The sequence below is a fragment of the Panthera onca genome, chromosome A1, assembly GCF_046562875.1.
Source record: "Panthera onca isolate mPanOnc1 chromosome A1, mPanOnc1 haplotype 2, whole genome shotgun sequence".
Lineage (NCBI taxonomy): Eukaryota > Metazoa > Chordata > Mammalia > Carnivora > Felidae > Panthera > Panthera onca.
Genome location: NC_138339.1, coordinates 164,043,904 through 164,069,935, shown reverse-complemented (window position 1 = coordinate 164,069,935; position 26,032 = coordinate 164,043,904). Strand labels below are relative to the sequence as shown.

At 40.5% G+C, this 26,032-nt stretch overlaps 1 protein-coding gene across 3 annotated transcripts; it reads right to left on the bottom strand.

The window, feature by feature from the left end:
- ARGLU1 (arginine and glutamate rich 1) lies at nt 1-25,979 on the bottom strand. Of its 3 annotated transcripts, XM_060636718.2 has the most exons (4): nt 25,400-25,974; nt 17,161-17,386; nt 14,783-14,866; nt 1-819 (listed from the first exon to the last, which is right to left on the bottom strand). In XM_060636718.2, exons 1-4 carry the CDS (start codon nt 25,744-25,746, stop codon nt 655-657), a joined length of 822 nt encoding a protein of 273 aa, XP_060492701.1. In that variant the 5' UTR covers nt 25,747-25,974; the 3' UTR covers nt 1-654. The 3 variants fall into 3 exon arrangements, 2 of the variants coding, with proteins under 2 accessions (XP_060492701.1, XP_060492702.1); XR_009611282.3 differs by lacking the exon at nt 1-819 and having other exon boundaries at nt 14,806-14,866; nt 15,294-17,386; nt 25,400-25,977; XM_060636719.2 differs by lacking the exon at nt 1-819 and having other exon boundaries at nt 14,806-15,351; nt 25,400-25,979.
- Nucleotides 25,980-26,032: the final 53 nt, after the last annotated feature.

Genomic DNA, 26,032 nt, shown 5'->3' with positions numbered 1-26,032 from the left:
TGAATTTAAGACTTTACTTTATTCAGCAAAATCATTTATTTACACAATGGGGAATGCTGGTTTGATTTTGTCAATGAAATAAAAACAAACTGAACAGAGACAATACTGAACTGTATATATAGTTTGTGCCAGAGCTGACCAACTGTTTCCTTACCTGTATCAGGAGCATCAAGGACACTGGTTTAACAATACACCACACAGGTCCAGTAACACCCTGGGAGCTTCCAATGCAATTACCAACTTTTTCTTTTTTTATAAATATATAAAAAAACAAAAAGTCAGCAAAACCAGCATTATGACGTAATAGACAGAGTAGAACTCTGAAGTCAATGGGTCAGTAAAAACCTTATCAGACCATCCAGTTTACCAAGTGATCTGCTCTCCTTCAGACCATACTACAGAATCCAAACAGATGAAAAATAGATCCCTCTTTAGAAGACAGCAATGATCTGATAAGGATTTGACTTAATGGAAGTTAAGGGGGGAAAAGGAATGCAGAGCAGAGCCCCTATTAGAACAAGCTAACTTTTCCAGATTTTCCAAATTAAAAAAAAAACAAAAAACAAAAACAAAACAAAACAAAAACCACTTCAACATGAAGCTACCATACAAAGTTTTTCCATTTTTCTTTGTAAAAAGTTCAGAGTTTGCAATTTAATCCTGTGTTTTTAGTGAGAAGGACAGTTTGGGCCTGGACTTCCCTTTGCCCAGGATAATTTTTTGTTCTTCTTTTTGTTGACGTTGTCGCTCTTGTTCTAGTTTCATCCTTTCCTCATGAATCTTTCTTTGTTCTTCAACAATTCTCAACTGTTCCTCAGCCTGAAAGTTAAAAGTAAACATTAAAACTTCCAAGAATTTCAGGTCTTCCATTAGTAATACTGGGAAATCAGGTGACACAGGAACATACATACTACAGTATGCTTAATAAAACTCACACAAAAATTGATAAAGGAAAAATTATAGCGGAATTAGAAAAGAACTCCTTATTAATTCTGCCTATTCTTTCTTTTTATGAAAAATATATTTAAAAATTGTAGAAAAGCACTTGCACATTTTGAAAATGGAAATTTCTAAAAATCGTATCTTGAAACCAGTATAGATTTTGTCCTAGTACCTATTTTTATCCACATCTTCAGTGAATCAGATTAACAGATTGTCAATTATGAACAAAGGCACCGATTTCTTCAAACGGTTAAGTTCTCTACCAATTACTAGAACTAGATTTGTAATTAGAAAGACATATAAAAAAGTTACACGAGGGACACCTGGGTGGCTTAGTCAGTTAGGCATCTGTCTCTTGATTTCAGCTCAGGTCATAATCTCATGGTAGTTGAGTTCTTGGCTGAAAGCTCAGAGCCAGCTTGGGATTCCCCCACTCCCGCCTGTCCCCTGTTTGCATGCTTGCTCTCTCTCAAAAAAAATAAATAAATAAACTTAAAAAACAAGTTATAGGAGGGGTGCCTGGGTGACTCAGTTGGTTAAGCGTCCCACTCTTGGTTTCAGCTCAGGTCATCATCTTGCAGTTTGAGTTTAGGCGTCGAGTTAGGCTCTGTGCTGACAGTGCGGAGCCTGCTTGGAATTCTCTCTCTCAAAAGAAATAAATAAGCTCAAAAAAAAAAAAAAAAAAAAAAAGTTACAGGGAAAAAAAAAAAAAAACCTCTGCTGGGGCTACATTATATTGTCAATATGCAATCAAGAAATACTAAAGACCCCTTTCTCTGGAGTGAAAAGAATTAAATACCCTTTTCACCCGCTGATTATAACATGCTTTTCGTTTTCAAATGGACACTGGAATAATTAACTTTTGTGGTGACTTCAACTCCTTCAGTCTTAAGTAACCAACTCGCTTCCTGTGTTGTCTATATGTTTCCCCTCTTTACCAAAAAATTCCAGCCATTCCAATTCTCCCTCCTCATGGTCTCTCTCCTTCAGGTCTGCTTCCTTACTCCCCCAACCCCCCAGGTGCAAGTCTACCCCTCCAGCACAAGGGACATTAGGCCATGTGTGCTGGTGACTCTGGTGGTCACGAACGGGAGAGTGGCTCCTGGCATTTAGTGGGCAGAGGACAGGCATGCTGGTAAACATCCTACCACGCACAGGTCAGCCCCCCACAACAATTATCCACTCCCAAATGTTAATGTGGCCAAGGTTGAGAAAACCTGCTCTAACCCTTTGAGTTTTTGAATCTCAGTGATCACTGTGGTCCCTTCTTTCCTATTTGATCTTCATCCTAAAACACTCACTGCATCCTGTGAATGCTTTCCTATTTCCAAAGTCAAGTCTTAAAGTCACTACTTCCATCTCCATTATTTTTCTACTACAATTATTTTCTAGATGGTCAGAAACTCCAATTCTCAATGACTTCCTTATTCATTCTTCTGTTCACTTGAAGTCTTTAAAATTTTTTTTCTCTTCCCACATATTCTTTCATACAAAATACAGTGGTTCAAAACATACATTAAGGCTCCGGGTGTCTGTGGCTCAGTTAAGTGTTTGACTCTTGATTTTGGCTCAGGTCAAGATCTCCTGGTTCCTGAGATAGGGCTCCGCACTGACAATATGGGGCCTGCTTGGGATTCTCTCCCTCTCTGCCCCACGCACGTGCACGCTCTGTCCCTCTCTCTCCAACTGAACGTTTTTTTTTTTTAAAAACAAAATATTTAAGGCTCTCCACCCTGATCAGTTCTGTTTGTCTCCACTGATAGGTTTTTTTTTTATTCTGAAATAGTAACATTCAATGTGACTGAATTACAGGCTTTTCAGCAGAACACCGGAAAGATGATGGACTCTGGTATGCAGCATAGAATGTTTAAAAAAAAAAAAAAAAACCCTGACATTTAAATACATAAGTAACACAAAGAGGTTTGTTTTACTTTAAGGTGGTATGGGTGTAGACTAAAAGGCAGAAGACAGATGGTGGGACAAATCCACTGAAATCAAGTGAAGGGCAAATGGGAGGAAGATCAGAATTAAAAGGTGGGAATTTGGGGGCACCTGGGTGGCTCAGTCAGTTAAGCGTCTGACTTCAGCTCAAGTCACGATCTCACAGTTTGTGGGTTCAAGCCCCGCGTTGGGCTCTGTGCTGACAGCTCGGAGCCTGAAGCCTGCTTCAGATTCTGTGCCTCCCTCCCTCTCTGCCCCTCCCCCGTTTGCACTCTCTCTCTAAAATAAACATTAAAAAAATAAAAAATAAATTAAAAAGTGGGAATTGGGTCAGTAGGCAAGATGGAAACTCCAATGGAGAGGTGAAATAGATCTCTCTCTCAGACCTTTTCCCTAAGCTCCGTTTCTTAAGCTACAGCACACTACAGGACAGAGAGAGAGCTCTTCAACATGTCCAAGATTTAGAATCCTCAAAACTAACCCTAAAATAAATCAGCCCTCTCTACTACCTTCTCTATTGCAACCCATATTCTGTAGCTTTATCCTGTCTTCCCCCACACAAGCAAATAGCCAACCAGTTTGTTAATCCTCCCCTTATATTCTTTTCCATTACGTTCTCTCATCTAGAGCCTGTCCTCCATTTCCACTGCCACCACACCAGCACAGGGCCCCACATCTTCTTAGAGACCTGAAATGGTTTCCTCATTCCCAGTCTTTGCCCTTCATCCACCATCCACCCTACAGAACACTACCAGTTTTGGGAACATCTTTCTGTTCTCTCATGCTCCCAAGTGATCTCCACCAGGTGTGGAATATGGCCTAACTTCCCCAATTAGCACACTATTTAAGACGTTCTATAATCTGGCTCCAACTGTGTGTCTGCTAGTATCTCAAATTATGCTTGCTTTCTATCTTGCCTCCGCTTCTCCTACACTCCTGCCATTCTCTCCTCCTACTGAAGTCCCACCTGTACATCCATCTCAAATCTCCACTTTCGTGCTTAGACTTTCACTGATGATTACAAGAGAAAAGAATTACCTACTTCTGTTCATCCTCAGTAATAAATTCATATGCCAATTACTTTGCCCAATTTTAACAAATCATCACACATTTGGGGTAAGAGCCTGGCAAGTACAATTCAATCAAAGAATAGTAAAGAATCTTACTTTGTGTCCATGTGCTTGGGAAACCCTTACCAATATAAACACCCAGATTCACTGCTGCCTATGGTTCTAACTCAGCCCTCAACGAAGCAGATTATTAGATCCTTAAAGAGTGAAGAGTTTGAACATCACAGCTTCACCCTTAAGAGAAATCTAATTAAAATTACACACTATTTTCCACTGTATCATATTGACAAATTCAAAAGTGAAATACGAAATACTAGCTTATGAAGAGTACTATGGCACTACTTACCAAAATTTTATCTTCATAATACTTTTACCCAGAAAATTAATTTTCTGGAATATCCTATAAATAACACTTGCAAACATGCAAAATTGAACAAGGTTTTTTAATGCAACATAGCTTGCTCAAGACTGGAAAAATCCAAAATTCCCAAATATGGGACTATTAAATTATGCAAAATCTATGTAACAGACACTGTGCAGGGGCACCTGGGTGGCTCAGTCAGCTAAGTGTCAAATTCCTGATTTTGTCTCAGGTCATGATCTCAGTCATGAGATCAAGCCCAGGCTCCGAGCTGGGGTGGGAGCCTGCTTAAGATTCTCTCTCCCTCTGTCCCTCCCCCACTCACGAGAGCACATGCGCACTCTCAAAAAAAAAATACTGTGTGGTTAACAAAAAAACCCACAAAAATAGGAATCCCTACATACTGAAATGGAAAACCCCCCAAGTTATACTGTTAAGTAAGAACAGCAAAGTCCCAAATAGTTATGTATAGTATGCTATTTCTCTGCAAAAAGGGGAGAATAAAAATACATGTGTTTGTATATGCCAAAATATGCATTTTAAACTCTGGAAAAATAGACAAAAACCATAATTGAGTATATATTTTGGAGATGGGAATGAAAAGTAGGTGGATGGGGAAAAAAAGAGACAGAACCATTTATTTTTCTAAAAAATAAATCTGAATGATGTGATCACATACCTAAATTAAAATAAACAAGATTTTTAAACTAGTTTCCTTCATTAACAGGAAATACTGATTCTGCACTGAAATTGACTTTATTTTTTAATGTTAATTTATTCTTGAGAGAAAGAGAGACAGAGCACAAGTCGGGGAGGGGCAGAGAGAGAGGGAGACACAGAATCCGAAGCAGGCTCCAGGCTCCGAGCCGTGAGCACAGAGCCCTACCCGGGGCTCGAACTCATGAGCCACGAGATCATGACCTGAACCAAAATCCAAGACTGTGCCACCACCCAGGCACCAATGAAATTAGACTGGGTAAAGAAAGTTTCAATGTCATCCAGGTTTACAAATACAGGAGACGGAAGTGCATGTGTGCAGAAGAGGGGCTGCAGTCTCTCTGGTTCTCCCTTAGTGCTGAGCATATAGTGCCTACTGGAAGTACCTGATAATGAAATGACTTTTAAAAATGAAGTGAGCAGGTGAATATCCTGTCTTTACATTCAAATGTTTATACTTTGTTCCACTACAGCTTTAAACTAAGCATAAATGTTATTCAATTACACCAGAGCAAAACAAAACAAAAACCAAAAAAAACAAAAAAAACAAAACCAAAATAACTAGTCGAGCAAAACCCAAAACCATCAATTTTAATATAGTGGTTCTCAAATGATGAAAAACTGGTTTCCTACCCCATCCATCTGTGAGGTTTGACCCTACACCTTATTTGCTAGGTATTCTAAACCCTAGCCCCCTCTGCAATCTGATACGCCATTTCCTTCCCAATGCCCCTGGAATATCCACTACTCCTCCACCCTTCTGTTGTTTCAAATGCATGCAAAAGAAAGAACTATTCCAGGGGGGCGGGGGGATGTACACGTGTATTCATACAGAAAAACAATACCGAGCTCTCCTACAAGGATTACACATGGACGTCACGGAGGCCCAAGAGAAAGCCAACATCCACCATACTAGAGCCATGAAAAGAGGGTGGGCCTTCTTAGCCATTAAGTCCAGGACCCTCACAAAGGTGGCTTTCAACCCTGTACCTCACTGGGAAGAGTGACGGGTGAGATAAAATACATAAAAGCAAAGTATACCATTCTAGAAGAGTCTATTTACCCCTTCCAGTACCTTTTGTTCCCCCCTCTTCTACCCAGAGGCCCCAGTGTCCTTATCACAATTGCACCTTTCTAAGCATCCCCCACCTACACGGTCTCTAACTGTACATTGGGGTGATCCCTAGCAGCAGTTTTCAGCAAATAAGGATGCTGAAATCTACTAAAAATACATATGAAATTTTACGAAATCTTAAAATTACAAAGAGAGAATTACTTGTTATCAGCAGTGATTATGGGAATGACAGGCAAGAATGAAAAAATATTACAATTAGGAAATCATGCCACCACTCAGAAATGTGGATTTCTGCATTTTAAACTTCCCAGACACACATCCTGTTAAACTCTGCCATTTGTAACTTTAATTCTTTGACTCATCTTCCCCCCGTAACAAGTGTAATGTTTATCCCACTCTAGATAAACAATGCATAAAAAAAACATTAAAAAGAAATTTGAAGTAATTAATTCTGACCCTTAACAAATTACGGATCAGTAAAGTTTTCCGAAATTATTAATGTACAAGGTTAAAAAAAATAACATACCAGGATTTTTAAAAAAAGTAATCCCCGGGGCGCCTGGGTGGCTCAGTCGGTTAAGCGTCCGACTTCGGCTCAGGTCATGATCTCACGGTCTGTGAGTTCGAGCCCCGCGTCAGGCTCTGTGCTGACAGCTCAGAGTCTGGAGCCTGTTTCAGATTCTGTGTCTCCCTCTCTCTCTGCCCCTCCCCTGTTCACGCTCTGTCTCTCTCTGTCTCAAAAATAAATAAACGTTAAAAAAAAAAAATTAAAGTAATCCCCCCCCCCAATGGCAATTTGGTTATTCTGCTACCTAATGTTTACAGTGTATGCTATAGGATATTATTAGCTACCATATAAAGAGAATTCGTATCACTCCTTCTAGCCCCTTTCCTTTGCAATTCCTCAGTTGCTACACCTTTATAATCTTAAATATATTTTTGGAACGTCAACATTACAGAACATCTCCCAAGATCCCGTATTACTTAAAAGTGGACACAACTGCTTCAAGAGGGAACTGACAGCCGAGACTGGTACGGGATACTCGACACAAAAATCAGTGTCCTCCAGGGCTCAGCAGAGACCACTCTAAGAATACTGCCCAAACACCAATCTCATACCTTCAGGATTTTAGTATTTGTGTCCTAACGTGAATTCATCCAGATGTGGTTCTTTTAATCTTCTATACCCTAAGTTCTCTTTTCTTTCAAGTCAGTGCTTCTGTCTGCCTTGGTCACTCATTCCCTTTTGTGGAGGTTTTCTCAAGTGCCTGCTGATACCTGGCTGTCAGCATGAGATCTTCTCCGGTTCCCACACCACATTTTCTCCTCTTCTTTCTCCTCTTCCTTCCTCCGGGCACTTTTATCGCTCAACCAGGTTTACTCTCTCTTTACAGTTTCTCCTACCACCTTACCAATTCCAGCCCCATCTTCTGACAGGCTTTCAGTGGGTTTCTGGTTGACTTTCTGTCCTTCACTCACACTATATAAGGCCAATTCAGTAATATCCAGAACAATTTCCAAATACTGTTGCCCAAAATACACTAACACACTCTTAAATGAGCTTTTTACCTTATCAGTTGAAAACAAGCCTCTCCCTGACTAAACATTCTTCCATTAACTCCCCATCACTTCGTTACAAATTAAAATATTTAACTGACATTTACATTTGGCGCCATGCCGTCCCTGTCTCTCTTAAAACGTGTAAATACATCACTATTAACTGAATATATCACTCAGTCCTGTGCTCTCTCAACTTAGATGTGCTCACTCTACTTACTATAAATGCCCCATTCCTTTTCCATTTGTATTAGTTTCCTGTAACCACTGTAACAAATTACCACAAACTGTATAGCTTAAGAGAACAGAAATTTACTCTGGGAGCAAAGGAGTCCAAAGTCAGTGTCACTGGAACTAAAGGTGTGGACAGGGCCACCTTCCTTCTGTAGGCTCTCAGAGGGAATCTGTTCCTGGCCTCTTCAAGGCTGCCAGGGTTTCTTGGCTTGTCTATGCACTGCTCCAATCTTCAAATTTCTCTGTGCTGTCCTCAAGTCACCTTCTCTTATACGAATGGAGTCTGCTGGGAGTCTGCGAGCCCTTCATCACGGTGTCCTCCCCATGTCCTTTTCGGTCCAAGTTGGCAGTGTTTCTGCTGACACAGCATCCTCACAAACCCTGCGGGTCTCCCAAATCTGGCAGGCCATTGGACAAGATGCTCCCCAACAGATCTTTCCTGGATAATCTCATTTACTCCTGGTGTCTGCTACTATAAAGTGCCTGAAGGAACTTATGAGTCACAGGCATAATCTCTTCAGCCCTAGCAAATGGTTGTCCAGCCACAGCCTTGGCTTTCTTTGCAGTTTTTTAACAGGAATCCTCCTGACTTTATAGCATCTTTTGTAATCTAGATGGGCTGAAATTTTCTCCAAACATCAACTGCTCATTCCATTTTACTTATCTGTTCTTTCCTCTATCTGTTCTTGAACTTTACTATCAACAGCCAGGGGAAGAAACCAGACTGTACCTTCAACACTTCACTTAGAAATACCTTAGTTAAATATGCCAGTTCAACACATAGAAGTTCCACCTTCCACACAATTGTAGGACACTACCAGGTTTCCTACCACTATACAGCGAGGACCTCCTTCCCTCTAGTTTAAAGTAACATCCTCTTCCTCTGCTTCTGAGCCTTAACCAGAAGCACCTTTAAAGTCCCTATTTCTACCAACGGTCTTTTTTAAGGCCGTCCAGGCATTTTCTATCATGTGCCTCAGATTTCTTCCAAACTTTAACTGTCCAACTCCAAAACTACTTCCATATTTTTAGGTAATCAACTGGGTAGGTCCAGACAACATAAAACTATTCTGGAGGCCAGAAGTTCGAAATCAGTATCACTGGTCCAAAATCAAAGTGTCAGCAAGGCCCGCTCCGTTAGGAGGCTCTAGATTGAGAGTCTATTCCTTGCTTCTTCCAGCTCCTGGTGGCTGCCAGGATTCCCTGTCTCCTGACCACATCACTCCAATCTCCAAGGCCAGAATCTTCAAAGCTCTCTCTACTCTGTCTTCAGCTTCTCCTGTGTGTACTGTGGTAAAAGCCCCCTCTGCCTTCCTCTTACAATGGTTATGTGGAATGGCTTTTAGGGCATAGTGGATAAACTCCCCAAGATTTTTAACTTAATCATATCCACAAAGACTCTTTTTTTGGGACCACACAAGGTAACTAGTGTTACTAAAGTAACAGGAGATCAGGACACAGAATACACAAATAGCTTTGTGTATGTGGGGTGGGGGGGGGGGGGGAGGGAGGGGGGAGGAGCGCAGGGAGGTATTTTCCAGAGATATCTCTTAATTGCAAAGTGAGCTCTGGTTTAAGTATGTGGAACACATTTCACATATAATCAACTTCCAAACATGGTACAATTTTTTCATTTCTCAAAAGAGAGAGGTACAAAGCGTTAAGCATGATGAACATGGTAAATCTCCTTATTTGGCAAGTGGGTAAGGAAAAACTATTTTTTTCTTTGTTAATTTGAGAGAGAGAGAAAGAGATCGAATAAGTGCGCGTGCAAAGGGAAGGGGCAGAGAAAGAATTCCAAGCAGGCTCATGGTCAGCATGCAGCCAGATGCAGGGCTCAATCCCACCACCCTGGGATCATGACCAGAGCCGAAATCAAGAGTCACTCAACCGAGCCACCTAAGCACCACAAAGAAACTGTTTTTAATATTAAAGAGAGGAAATACACTGTAGATCTCAAACTTATGATTTGCATATATTTTAAAAATTCCAAACAATGTTTCCCAGTTAAAATCAATTTTTCCTTTTTATCAGCATGTTTATAATTTTATTAGAAACTGTCCGTCTGACTCTTATTATAGTTTCAGTATTTACTCACAAATTAACCAGATTACATTTGACTACCACTTTCATCCACCCACGGATAGTCTGAGGGTCATGTTTTTCCTACTGCTCTAGCCTCCTGCAGGGACACTGAATTCCACAGCAACATCTATCACTTTTCTTAGTATATTTCCCTTTCTAAATAAGTAGGATTCATACACATTTCAGAACAGTATCTGGGCTTTTCCCAGGCACATCACAAAAAACTTTTGTGAAGAGGAGTAAAAAAAAATTTTTTTAGTACTATTTTTAACATTTTTAAAAAAAATCAAAAATCTCCATTGTACTAACAATACCCTTTCAAATATCTGAAGACAGTGGTGCACTGCCAATAGTCAGGCAGAACTAGATACCAATCTGCCAAAAAGCCAAGTCCAGGCAAGCCAAGACACGTGTCAATTCTTCCTTGATTTTATTCATCAAGCATGTCTGTTGGTTAATATGCTTTTGCCTCCTTTTGGACAGATAAAATCAAATATCTTGACAAACAATTTGGAACGGATGTGAGCAAAAACTACTCCTGGTCTAGAGTACCTAACATGAATTCTACATGAGAGAGCCCATGGGGCTAAGCTAATACATTCCTTATTACAGTCATTACTGTGATCAATCTTTGAACTTTTGTCATAAGGACCTACTTAAAAGTTAGTCAAAGTGTGGTTTAAATTTACTTTCTCTACTAATTATTTTTATGTGATCATGAAAGTGATGTATGTTAGTTGTAGAAAATATAGAAACTAGAAAAAAGTATAAAGTTACATGTAAGTGTACCAATTACAGATAACGATTCTTAGCATTTTTTTCCCATCTACTAAACCGTGCAAATATACTTTTCAAATTAGCAGGATCATAATGTACACGTAAGTTCTGCATTTAGCTACTTCCCCTGGATTAACAAATACTTTGACTAAGTGATCTAAAAACCTGTGAAATTTTCACTATTCTAAATAATAAAGGGAAAAGCTTTTTTTATTAGTGTATTTGTATCTGATTCACTTTTCTCAAGATAAAATTCTTAGACACAGAATTAATTAAAGGCTCCTGATATTTACTGATTCACTGTTATTTTCTAAAATGGTCACAGCCATTTAAACTCCCCAAATCACCACATAAAAAGGTCCCTTTATACCTTATCCTTGCCAACAGTTGGTGCTAATGAGGGAAAAAAAAGTCTTTTTCTACTGGTATTTAGCATTAGAGGAAAAGAAAGGGGGGGAGGGGAGTCCTTTGTTTTGCTACATTGTCAAGAATTTATGAAGGCACTTTTCCATTCCACTTGTGTGAGTGAATCTTTTAAGTCTCTTTTCTTTTTCTATTAGGCAGTTGGTCTTCTTTACTGACTTCTAAGAAATCCTTGTATTATTCTCTCAAGATTACAATGTTTAAGAAATACCCTTTGGGGAACCTTCTCTCCCCACCCTCCTTTAATCTGCTTTCGAACCTCATCTACCATCACTTACCTCACCACCTTCTTGACTACACAAAAAGCTGGTTCACTGCTCCAGCCCATCCCACTATCCCAAGAGCACCTACACACTCTTGCCTTTATTCTAAGGCCCCAAGAGGCCTTTTCCCTGCTTCATTTCCTCACACTCCTGTCCCCATCGTAAGTGCAATTTCTAACTATCCACAGAGGCCCAGCTCACACGATCTCTTCCAGGAAGGTTCCCAGGTCTCCCTAGAGACCTGGGCAATGATGTCAATTATCACACATCACCCGTTCCACTACTTAGTATTTTCGTATTATTAACTTTTCTTGGAATTGTCCTTGTCTCCACAATAAGTACATTAAATACTTTAAGAGAACTTAACATCTTATCAACTGCTTTTTACACCTAACAATATGGATTATGGATTGGCTGCTCCCTCTTCTCCCCTTGCCTTCTAGAAGCTAAGAATGCATCCCATTCTTCTTGCTATACAATGAACCGGTCCACATTTCTAGCATATTTATTAGGTCATAAAAACAAACAGAACTGTTGCTTCAACAAGATAAACCAGCACTACTGACACACTCAGGAAAAGTCCCGTGCTATCTACAACATGGGCATATTTCCCTAAGTATCTATTCTTTTAAAAAGAATATATTCCAGTAGTATCTCCCAATAAATGTGTGAAAAGATGAAAGAACTTGCTGAAAACTGAGAGGATGAGGAATGGACAAAAACGAAAGTCTCCGTACGCTCCTGGCATCTTTATGCAGTTACATTCTGTCTTTTCCTACACAAAGGATGTGCTAGTTTCCCTGCAATAGATGATGCCCAACAGAAACAAATAAAAATTTTCTCCAACACTGACAATTATTTCTCGAGCTTCCAACATTATCATGCACAGGAAACAAATGAGTTATGTGCAAATTCTTACCAAACAGTCTCAAATGCAAACTCTTTTTTGCTCCAAGATATCTTTTCACGGAAGTTGTACTGATAACATGCAATGCACAGTCTATTCTGCCAAATCCCAATGTTCCAGAACAGTGCTGGTCTAGGTATGATCCATGAATCAGCAATAGTCTGCAAACCATAATGGATCCATAACAAGATATGTAGAAACCAGGAGTGTTTTAGAAGCTTTTACAGCCACTTGATGTCATTTTTCTAGTAATTCATCTTAATTGTATTTTGCAAGCATAGTCTGAGACAAATTAGGATTAAAAGACAAAAACAAAAACTGGCCAATTACCACCACTTGAGAAGCACTGCTCTAGAATAAGCTTGCTGATCTTTTCCCAGTAAGGACACACCGAAAGTTATGTTTTTATGGTTTGTGTGTGGGTAAACAAAGAAAACTGCCAAAAGAAATATAAAGCGCCAAGTTTCCCTAGGCACCAGACAGCTACCTTGGGATCAGAAGGGATCCTGGCAGGGCATAAGCGGAGGAACTGTTCTAGGAGTCATAATCCGGCATTCCAGGCCACCCAAAACTGAAGTCACCATGCTATCCAATCTCTTACCACGGTCTAAGAGGGATTCCCCCCCCACTTCGTGATGCCGGTACAACATTTTCAATACCAGCTATACTGTTCCACCCTTCTGGAAACATCCAGGCCCTACAAACCACACTGTATTTACCTTTCAGAAAAGCTCAACGTTCAAGACTCAAATGAAGGTTCATACTTTCCATCTTCCTTCTTCCTACCTGAACTGAGATTTTCTTCTTAGCATCACTAAAAAAGCACGATCACGTACTCATTAATGAGCAGGTAGGGACAGACCTCAGAATGACTCCTCATCCATTTCACTTTCATACTGCTTGCTCTACCTTAACAGATTTTAAGGCCTTTTCATTGGGAAAGGCAGGATTAAGTCCCTCCCTTTCACTATGACCTTTACAATAACCAGGATGGCCATGTGCATGAAGAATCCTGGTGTCATCCTCATTAAGTTGCTTAGTTACTTACTTAAGTTGCATTAAGTTACTGATATTTCCAGTACTGGCTTTTATCTGGGGCATACCACCTCTTAAAAGATTATGCCTTAGAACCAACTGGACCATAGTTTTAACTTTTTACACTCTTATCAATTACGGGACACATTATTTATGATCCTCCTTCACCCCTACTGTCATTGGGATCCACTGTCAATGAATTACTTAGACCAACTCAGATCTTTTTGTGCCTTTATAAACAGTCACAAAATTTTTTTTTTCTAAACCACTTAACGAGAGCTTACAACTTGCTTTTATCCTTCATGTGGCAGTATGACTTCGCAGCAAATGTCTTCTCAACACATTTCTAAGTAAACAAAACTTTTCTAAGATGTCTAGAACCAAGAGTCCCTCCTGGGTCATGTCTCCATTCCTGGGCACGAACTAGCACTCATTCTCCGTTCATCCTAAGTAACTTCCCTTCCACCTGATTTAGATTCTTACTTCCAAGTAGAATTCCTATATGCCACTTTCATGAGGCAAAGAAAGTTTTTCCTTTAATGCCTGTCTCTTCCTTTTGTTTCCTGGATTTTTTTGTATCCAGTCATTTCATTCTGTTTTCTTCCTCATACTGAGACTGCTTCAGAATATACATTTTTAATGGAAATCCCTAGGCCACCCAAAACTTTATCCTAGTTCTTTATTCTACTTTAAGTGCCAGTCTGTGCTAAAAATAAAGAAACATAACAAACAAAAACCTCTGGATTTTTGTACTAAAAGAAAAAAAAGAATTGGAAGGAAAAACAGAAACAATCACAGATTAGTATTTTTCTATTTTCAAAAGATGACCTCAATGTTCTTACACTGGCTTCTTCACTAATATTTCCAATTGTTCCTCACCCCCGTTTAGATCCGTATGTCATAATTACTTAAGTCTCTGTATTCCTTGCTGGATTACAAACTTGGAATAGGAAATTATGAGTCTGGCACACTATCAAATACAGACTCCCTACATACTATACCCAGTAACTGGGTGGGAACAAGGTCACTCGTGTGAAGTGAAATGCTGCGTTTGAGTTTAAATACTTCCAAGCTTTTGTTTTTACTATCCAGGCAGAAAAATGTAAATGAGGTGAAGAGAGAAAAACTCTGGGACTGGGGATAGTACAATTCTCCCAGGAGCCCTGTTTTAAATGCAAATTTCAGAATGTTCTCCAGAGTTACTAGAATCTCTGGATTGCCCCCAGATGGATTCCTCTGGAAGACACTAGCTAAAATCTCATGAACCATTCCTGCTCTTGCCTCAAATCCCTGCAAAAGGCCCTGAGAACTAAAAAATGTGTCCATGATAAAGCACAAAATCATCCCACAAAATCTGAAGCAGCAAAGCAAATAAAAAATGCTTTTCACACATACCAGTTTGGCTTGTGCTTCTGCAATTTTTCGGTTATTCTCTTCCAGTATTCGCTCTAGCTCCTCACGTTTTGCACGTTCTTCCTCCTAAAGGGGAGGACATGTTAAGATGTTAGAAAAACAAAATGTTTATTTTTACTGATAAATATTTACTAATCTTCCTCTGAACTTTTTTGAGCTGACTTAGAGGGCAGCTTTATAGCTACCTTCTGTCTGACAAATGATAAACTGTGCAGCCACTAAAATTTGTTTCTAGCACTAAATTTAAATCATCCCTCCCAGTCCAAACAGCAACCGACTAAACCCTCCCTAATGATAGTTTCCTGGCAATTATTACTAATACTTTAATATCACACAAATCAACAAGGACAACTACAAAACTGGATAGTATTTACCAAATTAAAAAAATAATATATAAAATATAAATAAAGTGAATATTTGTCTCACCAATTATGTATACCTACGTATTCTTTACCTATACTCCTTTAATCAGCATTAAAAGTTGAATATTTACTGTCTTGTCCAGTGTCCTGCAGAGTGTGCTCCTCGGCTGCCATACGCGCCAGCTTCCTCTTTAAAATGATTTGTACTGTTAGCTTGGCAATACCTGCATCAGCAGCTCAACCATTTATAAAGAAACAACATACAAGGAAGGCTGAGCTGAGGAATGCAGATGTTTATGGTAAGAAGGAACAAAAAATGTAATTCATCATTCCTAAGGCAAACAATTAATAAGAAAAATACATTTACTGTTAGTGAAAAATACAAATGGTAATCCATACTTCATGGAACTAAGGGCTTCTTCCATGGGGAAAATGGACTTAACATTCAGATGTTGACAATTTCTAAAGGCAGCTTATCTTGTCATCTACAGTCTGAACTGAAATTCAGGAATCCAGGGGGTGCATGGTCCGGAAATAAAATTCTGTAATTTATTTTTTATTGGAGAATTTAATGAGATTTTATAATGCAAACTATATGAAGATTGCTTGATGGTTTGGGCAGTGTTCAGATCACAGCATACATATTCAAATGATTTTAATATTTGGAAAGACTGTCAGAGGGTTGTGTCCGTGTAAAAAAAAATTGTTAATACGAAACAAAAAGCAAATGAAGAGAAAAAAATCTTCCTATGATTAATAACTCGCTACAAGACAGCACCATTACTCCAAAATTATCTCCATTATTAAAAGCACTGATATAAGTAAAATTTCATACATTCAATTGCACAGTCTGTGATAGCTACCAAATATAGACACGTGTATCTAAAGACAGCACAAGGGAGAATGCACTTGAAAAGCTAAGCTTACTGGAAAACAAGAGAGATTTAGTATGATGCCAACTTGCCCATACTAATGCCAAGATTAACAATGATAGGAGACATATATTTTGAGTCAAATATTTAAGTTCGAGAAAATAGAACCACAGGATTTTCTATGGCACGCACCAATGGAATTCGTATTCATTACACAAACTATGTCAAGGGACACTCAGCACTGTAAAGTAATTTGCCTTGAGTGTTTCAGTGACTTTCGACAAGTTTTAGGAACCTGGAGTAATCAGTGCAAATAAGCCATAAAGCTTCAGTAGCAAATTACTGTCTCACAGAAAGACATTTTCAACTTCTGCTCCAGCTGCTGATAAAACAAATCATGTGTTTAGCTTGACTCCAGACAAGGACAACCTGTTCCTTCATAACTCTCTAGAGAAAAAAAGGAGTTGTTAGTAGATACTAAAAAAAGTGGATGAATACTCTGGACATTTTTCCTAAAAAGATTCTTTGAAACACATTAGGAAAATGGAGGGAGGGCCTTATGATCAGAATGCCAGAATTAGTCCATTGTGTTGAAGCAGGATTTGGGGGAGGGGGTGAGGGATAAAAGAAGGAAAAAATGAAGAGCAAGAAAACCTATTTATCAAAAGCAGGTGCTGTCACTCAATGTTAGGCCCTGCTCTTTGTAATCTGACTGAAGGCAAAAAGCCTCTCACAGTCTAGGCAGTAAGAATGATAAACAGAAAAGAATACGTAACCACAGGTGGATTTTTAACCTTTTCCCTTTACCACTTCCTGTCTCCCGCCACCCTCCCAAAAAAGAATGTAAGTCCTGCAGCCATGGCAAAAGTTTCAAACACTTCTCAAATATGTAAGCCAGTTCCGTTAAATCAAAAAGTATCCTTGAATACGTTTTATGAAAAGTAACTTTTAGATGTCAGTCAGCACTTCTGAACAGGCTAAAAAATTAACTTTCGCAGCAATGTTAAGTTTAGATGAGAAAGGAATTAGTCTGTATTCCATCTCTTTCTGAACTGAGCAGGAGGCACACCCAACACTGAAAGTTTTGCCATGGACTGTCTCTACTTTCCAAACGACCGAGCGTTACCTCTCTGGCTTTTTGTGCTGCAAGCTCAGCTTGTCTCTGTCGCTCGAGTTCTTCGAGCAACTGCTTTTCCATGATGCGCTTGGCTTCCTCCACCCTTCGGAGAACTTCTCGCTCAATTTCATCCTTCCTTTTCTCCAATTCTTCCTCTACCCTTTTGGCCACTAATTCTTCCACTCTTCGTGCTGTTTCTTCCTCGATGAGTTTTTCTTCTATTTCCTGCTGCCGACTAGCACACAAAGTAGAAAAAAGTGACTTAGATGTCAGAAGTAAACGTAAGAATTAAAACTAGTTATACGTCTGTAAAACATTCAGCCCGATTCTATGATTTTATAATTCATCTGGGTGTAACACTCAAGGAAATACCAAGATGTTCAGGGATACAGAAACTCCAACAAATATGAAATCATGTTTTGGTTAGCTTTCACTTTCTAAATCCAAAATGACTCAACAAAGAGCTTAATTCATTAGTTTTAATTTAAGAACTGTTAAGAAATCTGAAACAAGAAATCTACTTTTTGTTACCAACTTTATAATGAAAGGACAAAGTGCATGCATTTACTCATTTGCCGATGCACTCAGTCTAAGGGTTGAGCTTCAAGAGAAGTCAGGAGAAAATACTATGTAGCAAGCAATTCAGACTAAGTTCATCCCCTGCCCCCCCACTAGCAAAATCAGAAGAAATGCAGACTCAAAGAGATTCAGACTGTGAAGGCAATGAAGCTTTTTCTGAAAATACAGACCAACTTAATTCAGGTTCTGAACCTAATACCTTTCAGCGTACCTTCTTTCTTTGGTTAACTCTTAATTAAAAGCTCTTCAAGATGTGGGAGGGTAGATGAAAATACATTGACAATTCTAATAAAAAGTTTAATGACGCATGATACGGTTTAAATTATTTTAATCCCATCTAGATATTATAAACCAACTTATTTACTCAAAATCAAATTCTGCACTGAAAATACTGACATTTATCAAGGCACTGTAGTGGACACCATGTACATTTTATACCAATGACATCCAATATGGTCACGTATCTAGTCTGAGTTGAAGATCAGTACAGTATAAAGAAAAGACATAAAAGCTCCTACAAATATCTTTGATTACATGTTAAAATGACAATATTTTAAGAAAGACTGGGAATGTATTAAAATTTCACTCGTTTCTTTAACATGGCTACTAGAAAATTTCATTGTACATATGTAGCTCATTGTATTCTGAGACAATAATTTGTACTGAATTAATAATAAATTCAGAGGCTTTGGAAGTATATCTAAATCCTAAGAGGCCAATTTATTATTATTAATGCTTCAACTTTCTCACAGCCCATAAAATTAAATACAACCTGTAACCTTTATATCTTTTGATGACTCATAAATATGTATGAGCCAGTCATTCAATTTACGTGTTTAGTAAAGACTTTATAGTGTCTAAGTGACCTTTAAACACCCCAATCCACTTCAACTAAACTGTATTTTGGGGGTGGGGGGGTAATTCAATTCCCACTCAAGTGCTTTTATTCTCAACTCCTGTTACTTATTCACAGTGATACCATACTAACACCAATGTATCTTTAACATTCTGATTCATTTCAGTTTCTGCATTTATAACCTCTTATGCTTTTCTGACAAGGAGATAGTAACTACTTGAAAAAGCACAATTATTTATTCGAGGTTCCAGACATATGCATCCCATTCTGAAGACTGTTGCCTGTTTCTTAAATATTTCCTCCCAACACTAAATTATTGATTTTTATTTAAAAAGATACAAAAGCCTAACATATAATCTAAACAATGCTCCTTTTCCTATTCAGTAACTTCCAATAAAATACAGTTTAAGGTAGTTTCAATAAGCTTTTACCTATAGCAGCTCAATAAAAGAGAATAGTTATCTATCCCAACACTAAAATGAATTGCCAGACATACCTCAAGGAAACCAGGCAGGGATTTTAAGTGGAAATTAAACTACATTTCAAATATAAAAATTTTGTTTCTTTACCTCATCCAAAGAGAAAAATATTAGGCTGAAATAAGCCTGATAACTGTCAAACCTAGATGATGGGTGTATTAACGTCATAATATTCTTTCCACTTTTGCAGAAGTTGGAAAGTTTACACAATGCAAAGTTTTAAAAGTATACACCATTCACCACAAACAAACTTTTGCTAGTAAATGTAAAGGAGCCTAAGAAGAAGTTCTCTTTTAAGATGTCAAAAATGGTGCAATTCAACTCTAAGGACAACGTAAAACAGTTTAAATTAAAACAGTCCAAAGTAAAAAGCAGAGAGAAGAATGGAATAAGGCTTTAGGTTAGCTCATCACTAGCAAAGTCGCCAAATAACTTAGGAATTTTGGAAAGATGGAAGAGACCTGATACATATTCAGGGTTTTTTGTCAAGCAGTCTGTAAGTAATAGCAATAGCACAATGGCTAATGGGGTCACATTTCTGGATTTAGTACAGAGAAAATAAGCCTAAATAAATTCAGTTTATTACTTACAGCAAAAGCCAGATCAGCACAGTGTCAGCTGTTTCTGGTCCCACTCATGGACACCAAACCAGAGGGGACAGGTGACATGCAATACAGGCATAGGCAGTGGGCTGTTTTGCTGCTAAGGAGTCAATTCTAAGGGCAGCTCAGCGGTTTTATAGCCCAGAGGGGAGGGCAAGTGGAAAGTCCCAAGCTCAAATGAAACGGAGAGGATGAGAAAAGGCCTCGTGGAGTTTCTCACAAGGCTGCTTATCTCCCTTTGTTCCTGGAGGAAGCACAGGACACACCACTGTGACTGTAATTAAGCCTTGCTGCTGTGTTCCACGTGGAGACAGGCAAGGTCAGGGCACCACAGCAGAACTGTTCCCTACAAGTATTATCAACAATATAATTTTTTGTTGTTGCTGCTATTCTTAGTAGCAACAATCAGAAAAAAAAATTTTAAGTGATTTTTCAGATTTAGCACTGAAAAAGTTACTCTCAGTGACGCTTCAATTCCCCTCTCCCCATATTGAATTCAGAAAAACAATGGGCACATGTACAATTGAATTAAGCAGTTCATCTTTACTGACAAGTTTATTATCATTATCAATGATAAAGAGGTAGAAGGCTAACTTTCACCAGGGGCACTGAAACTTTCTTGGGGAAAAAAAACCCAAATACTTTTGCTCATTAGTATCTTATAAAAAACATTTCATGTCACTGCCTATCCACTCCTTGAAACTTTAAGTTTTTATTTATTTGAGAGAGTGAGAGAGAGAGAGAGAGAGGGGGGGGGGGGGGGAGGGAGGGAGAGAATATGGGTGTGTGAGCAGGGGAGGGGCAGAGAGAGAGAGAGAGAGAGAGAGAGAGAGAGAGAGAGAGAATCCCAAATCCCAAGCAAACTCTGCGCTGCCAGAACAAAGCCCATCGCTGCCAGAACAAAGCCCATCGTGGGGCCTGAACCCCAGAACCATGACCTGGGCCGAAATCAAGAGTCAGATGCTTAACTGACTGAGCCACCCAGGTGCCCTACTCTTAAAACTTTTGCCATAGGAGTTGTCACTTTCCTGATGTTCTTTAGTGACTGACTCTAACCTCTTCCTCAGGCTCCTCTGCTCAATGTATTCCCTTGCCAAGAATTTGTGCCAATGTTGAAAGGGCTGAATCACAATCTTCAAGATTTCGATAGTAGTATGTATAACACTAGGTCCCCATTTTCTCCATGCCTCCATGCTTTCAGGTATTTTAAAAACTCCAGTCACCACCAACTTTAAAATGGTAACTATTAAAACAGTAAGGGCCCAGCAATACAGCACTGTTAAACCAGAGTATGACTCTGAACATGGCAAATGGCAATATTATTTAAAATATTATACAGAAATATTTTAATGTGTATGAACTCAACCCTAGGAGTTTCCTTCTAAGTGCTTCATAACATCACAGCAAACAGCATTAATTCAGTACTGAATAGGCACCAAATACTGTGCCAACAGCTTTATACACCATGTCATCAGTTACACCTCTGATGATTCCCAAGGCATAGGAATACTTTACTAGCTGGGCTCCAGGTCACTGCATTTTGCTAAGAGAGGACTCCTAACCTAGGTAGACTCCAAAGCTCATGATCTAAGCCCTATAGTACCCTACAAAGGCAAAGGCATGCAATAATATTTACCCAAATCATTTAAAAAATTTATAAATTTCTTATCAACATCAGCTAGATCTTATGCCCTTATCCTTTGTCTTAAAGCCATAAGTGTCCCCAAAATACAGTTCCACATACTGAATTTGCTCATAAAAGCTGTTCTCTACTCTCACAATGAGCTCGTCAAGTACTCTAAGGATCACTCATATAGATCCCAGTTCAGCTTAGATACTTTAATTCAGAAGGCTCTCAACCTGTCATGCAATTGAACACTAAGCATCTTGAAACCTAGATTATAACAGGCTACAGTAAATTATTATAGCATTAACATTTTCCGGATTTGCTGCAAGTTATTTTACAACTGCCTATTTTTTCAACATGCACAGTGAATACAACATGCACAAAGCCATTTCAAAAGAATACATATGAAAATAAGGAGAGAGAACCACACTAAATGGCTGGGACACAGGGAAGAGGTAGAACTTCTGAATTCAATTTTGAAACATGTGAACTAGCTATTCAGAAATGAGAAAGAAAAAATTAATGCTAAGGTCTACCTTTTACTATATTAATATAACTCGTAAGAGCACTTCATAAACTCACCAGGCTGAATCTGGCTGCATTTCGTAAATTATATTACATTATGTACGGAGGCCCATCATATGCCAAGTATGTCTAGATACTTTAAATGTGCCATTTTTTTTTTTAATGTTTCATTTTTGAGAGAGAGAGAGAGAGAGAAAGAGAGAGTGTGAGCGGGGGAGAGGCAGAGAGACAGGGAGACACAGACTCTGAAGCAGGCTTCGGGCCCGGAGCTGTCAGCACAGAGCTGGATGCAGGGCTCAAACCCGTGAACTGCAAGATCATGACCTGAGCCGAAGTCGGACGCTTAACGACTGAGCCACCCAGGCGCCTCATAAATGTGTGATTTCTAATCTTCATAACGAAGACCAGTATCTTCATTTCACAAATAAGAAATCAAGCTTACAGGTACGTGATTTATTCAAGGCTTCACAATTGTAAACAGCAAAGCAATCTGGTTTCCATTATTACCACAAAATTAGTTAAGCCCAACAGAGTATTCAAATTTTGCAGTCTCTCCCCTCCCATGGACCCTTTTCCAGGTACAGGGACACTACGCTCTCTGTTGTCTTCTCTGCTTCCAGCAAGCACTGGTTTCTTCCAACAAACATTCCCTAAGGTCCTCTCAGTCCCGTAAGCCAACTGCTTTTTTGCCTTCACATGCTACCTGGGTCGTTCTATCTACTCTCAAGGTTTCCTCCTCAAGGCTTCAGTCTCCCATATCAAACTCGCATAAACTCACTATACCCAAGTGTTAAAGTGCCTACAGTGGAAGTGCCAGTTGAAACTCCCCTTGACCGTTCCCTGTCTGCTATCAGGTTTCTGCCGTTTTAATCACCGTCTGCCACACAAATAGTTCCTTAAACATTTGGTGCCCAACGTGCAATAGCCACAATATAAACACGAGAACCAATATTAATGCTTTATTTCCCTTATGTTCCAATCCAGTTTTATTTGCACTGTTTCCTAAATCTGTCCTTTCCCATTCCAGCAACCGCCCCCTCACTACTCCTGTGTGGTCTTACTGTAACTAGTTATCTATCCTACACAGCATTCAGTGCTGTTTTGGGGGGGGGCGGGGAGAGACAGAAAAAAAAAGAGCTCATCCCATTTACCTCCTCAAAACGTTTCCTGTTTCTAGGATGAAATCCAAGCTCCTTAACATGACTCCTTTATAAGATTCTCAGCCTCTGTTTACCTCCCCTGACTAAAGAGACTCCATGATGTTAGTACTTATAGAACTTCCCGTGTTTTACCTCACTTGTAGGCCATTCAGCCCCCCTCCCGTCTTTTACTCTGGCAAGGGCTGAAGGGACTCTGTTTTGGTCCACATGTACCTTCCTATGCCTTGCCGGACAATCTCATTTCTATCTACCACCCATTCCTTAGGAGGACGAAGGTGTTTACCCATCTGAGATGCTTCCTTCTTACAGTCACATCACTATCACTGAATTTACCACACTATTATTACATACCCACTTAGCAGTCTTTAAGCTTCTTGGAGAGGGGTCAATTATCTGTATCTCAGCAGCACCTAGCACAGTGCCTGGCACTATTAATTGCTCGAACCGTATTAGCTGAATGAGACCTGTAGACACACAACTACTTAGGCCCATTTCCAAGGCTCTAAAACCTAGGTCTTTCCATGGTTTCCTTTGTGTTCTATCTAAGACATTACACCGTACTGAGGAGTACCTACTGCACGGCACACAGAATTCAGTGTACAGGTGGCTGCTCGCTTTGCCCCTCTTCCCTTCATAAATGCTAATGGTAATCTGCTGCTTCTGCCAACTTGGAACTATATAGCTCTCCTATTTTCTCTTTTAATCCCTGGTTTCTGTCCCTGCTATTCATGTGCAGCTTGCTAACCACCTCTAATTATTCTCTGCATACCAAGTTCCCTTTTATTTTTCCTACAAGTCATAGCTTTTTAGAGAATGGCATATAACTTCTCTTTGGACACCTGTTTTCACGTGGGAAAATTATCTGAGACATGACTTAATTTTTAAAATGTTCATCTGTTGACATTTATTTGAGAGTTCATTTTTACAGTTAAGGATCTTGTTCTATACCAGAAAAACCCGGATTCTATATAATCAAGGTTTGTTGCAAAACAATTACTTGTATGTATCTAATGTTAATATATGTATCACCGACAGCTCTACATAAAGGAAAAATAAAGACACACAGCAAATAGCTCTCCAGGTACTGCTTCCTCTGTAATATTAGTCAGTGCCCCAGTCCCATAAATCTTAAAAACTTTGCTCCTTAGAAACACACTCTGCTGGAAAAATCTACATAACGCAAAGCCAACTGCAGAAAAATTTCAAGCCCTTAAACAATCAGTACATATATCTGTCTCAGAAAATTCAGGTAATTCTCCTACCTCGTGTGCACTTTCTAAACACCGACGGGCTGAGGAAGATGGCCGGTTAAACACAGACAGTTCACATCTAACACTACCTTTCCAACTGGCTTTGAGAAATGAATACCCAGAGCATCAGGGTACTATGGTCTTAAACCAAAACCAAACCCAAACCCTACATTTTAAAAACAAAAGATGATCAATTTGGAATTATTCGTACCTACTCTTGGATCTAAAGATACATGAGAGGTGACTCTCAGAGATACTTTTACCCCAACAGTATTTCAAGTTGGGGACCTCACTGTGATCCTGATTTTCCCTACATTAAGTTCCATACGTGAGCAATGCAAAAATAAAAGCAAATATTCAAGTGTCCTCTACCACAAGGGAAAACAAAACGCAGGATTGCACCTACTTTTGCTACAGAGGAATATAAAGCCATATAAATGAGAAGTATAAGGACGGAGCAACTTTGATAGGGATGATAGTTATGCAGGTGAATTCAAGTGTCAAAATTCATCGTACTGCAGCCTCAAGGTTTGTGCACTTTATTTTTGCAGCTCAAAAAATAACAAACAATCAAAACCCGAAGGGGCTCGAAAAAAAAAGAAAAGCAACCGCGACATCTTTAACAAAAGGAACTCACTAACATAAAATGCATCTTTGGCTGTACTGTTGGGACCACCAACAGGGTCTCATTTCCCGAGAAGCCCTGCCAAATCGAAGCCCCGGTACTAGAATGCCCTGGCCAGCTGCAATTTGCATCCCAAGGGTTAATTCTTTCCGGCTCCACTCCCCCCTCCCCACCAGCGGGCCCCAAACGCTCTCCATCCCTTCTACGGGCTCCCTTATCCCACGCCCTCACTGGCCGAGGCAGCGCCTCTACCCCACTCTGAACTCCACCCCCTACTTCCGGCACTCCGCTCCGCTCTCGCGCCAAAATCGCTTTCTCTGCTCCAAGCCCTTCCTGCGCAAGCCCCGGTATTTCCCAGCCCAGCCAACTCGTGGGTCCGTCCGGCCCCAGGCTCTCCACTCGCGCGGGCTGCAGCCTCTCGGGCGGGTTCCTGCGACCCCTCGACCCCCGCCCCCCCCCACCCCCCTCACGCCCCCACTCGGCCCACCCAGCCCCGCCGGCCCCCACCCGCCAGGCTCCCCGCCCCTCCCCCCGTGGCCGCTCACATTTTTCGCTGCCGCTCGAACTCCGCTTTCTTCTCCTCCTCCTCTCGCTTCTGCTTCTCGTCCAGGCTGCTGCGCTTGCTCACCGTGCGCCCGAAGATGTCGATGCGGTCGGGGGGGGACGAGGCGCGCTCCCGGTCCCGCTCGCGCCGGGACACGGCCGTGTTGGTGGAGCGCGAGCGGGACCGCGACTCCCGCCGCCGGTTCCGTTTACTCTCCCGGGACTTGGAGCGCTTCCGCACGCGCTCCTTATCCCGGGACCGCGACCGCGACCGGCTCCGCTTCTTGTTGTGTTTGCTGCTCTTGGTGTGTTTGGAGCGGGACGAGCTCCGGCTCCGAGACCGGCCCATCCTTCCGGGCGACGCTGTGACTAACCGCTGGCCTGGAGCCCCGCACGCCTCCCACTGCCCTCGCTTCCGCCTCTGGACGCGGGCTGGCCGTCCTATCGAGGCCGGAGGAAGGAAGGCCGTCGGCCAGCTGACTTTATACCGCTCTCTGAGGTGAACGGCCGCCACGAAGGCCGCCTCCGACGACCAGGCCGCAACGCCAGGAGTTGCTAAGATGGCAGCCGCGGCTGCACCGGCCGCCCTTCCCACAATGCCCCGCGCGGAACGCGCCGCTGCGCGAGCCCCGCCC

Excerpts from the sequence above, each read along its gene's own strand:
- ARGLU1 (XM_060636718.2), bottom strand. The coding sequence starts at position 25,746 with ATGGGCCGGTCTCGGAGCCGGAGCTCGTCCCGCTCCAAACACACCAAG. Across the intron at positions 14,867-17,160 it reads CAGCACAAAAAGCCAGAGAG|GAGGAAGAACGTGCAAAACG; the intron begins GTAACGCTCGGT and ends CCTCCCCTTTAG. Across the intron at positions 820-14,782 it reads CAGAAGCACAAGCCAAACTG|GCTGAGGAACAGTTGAGAAT; the intron begins GTATGTGTGAAA and ends TTTAACTTTCAG.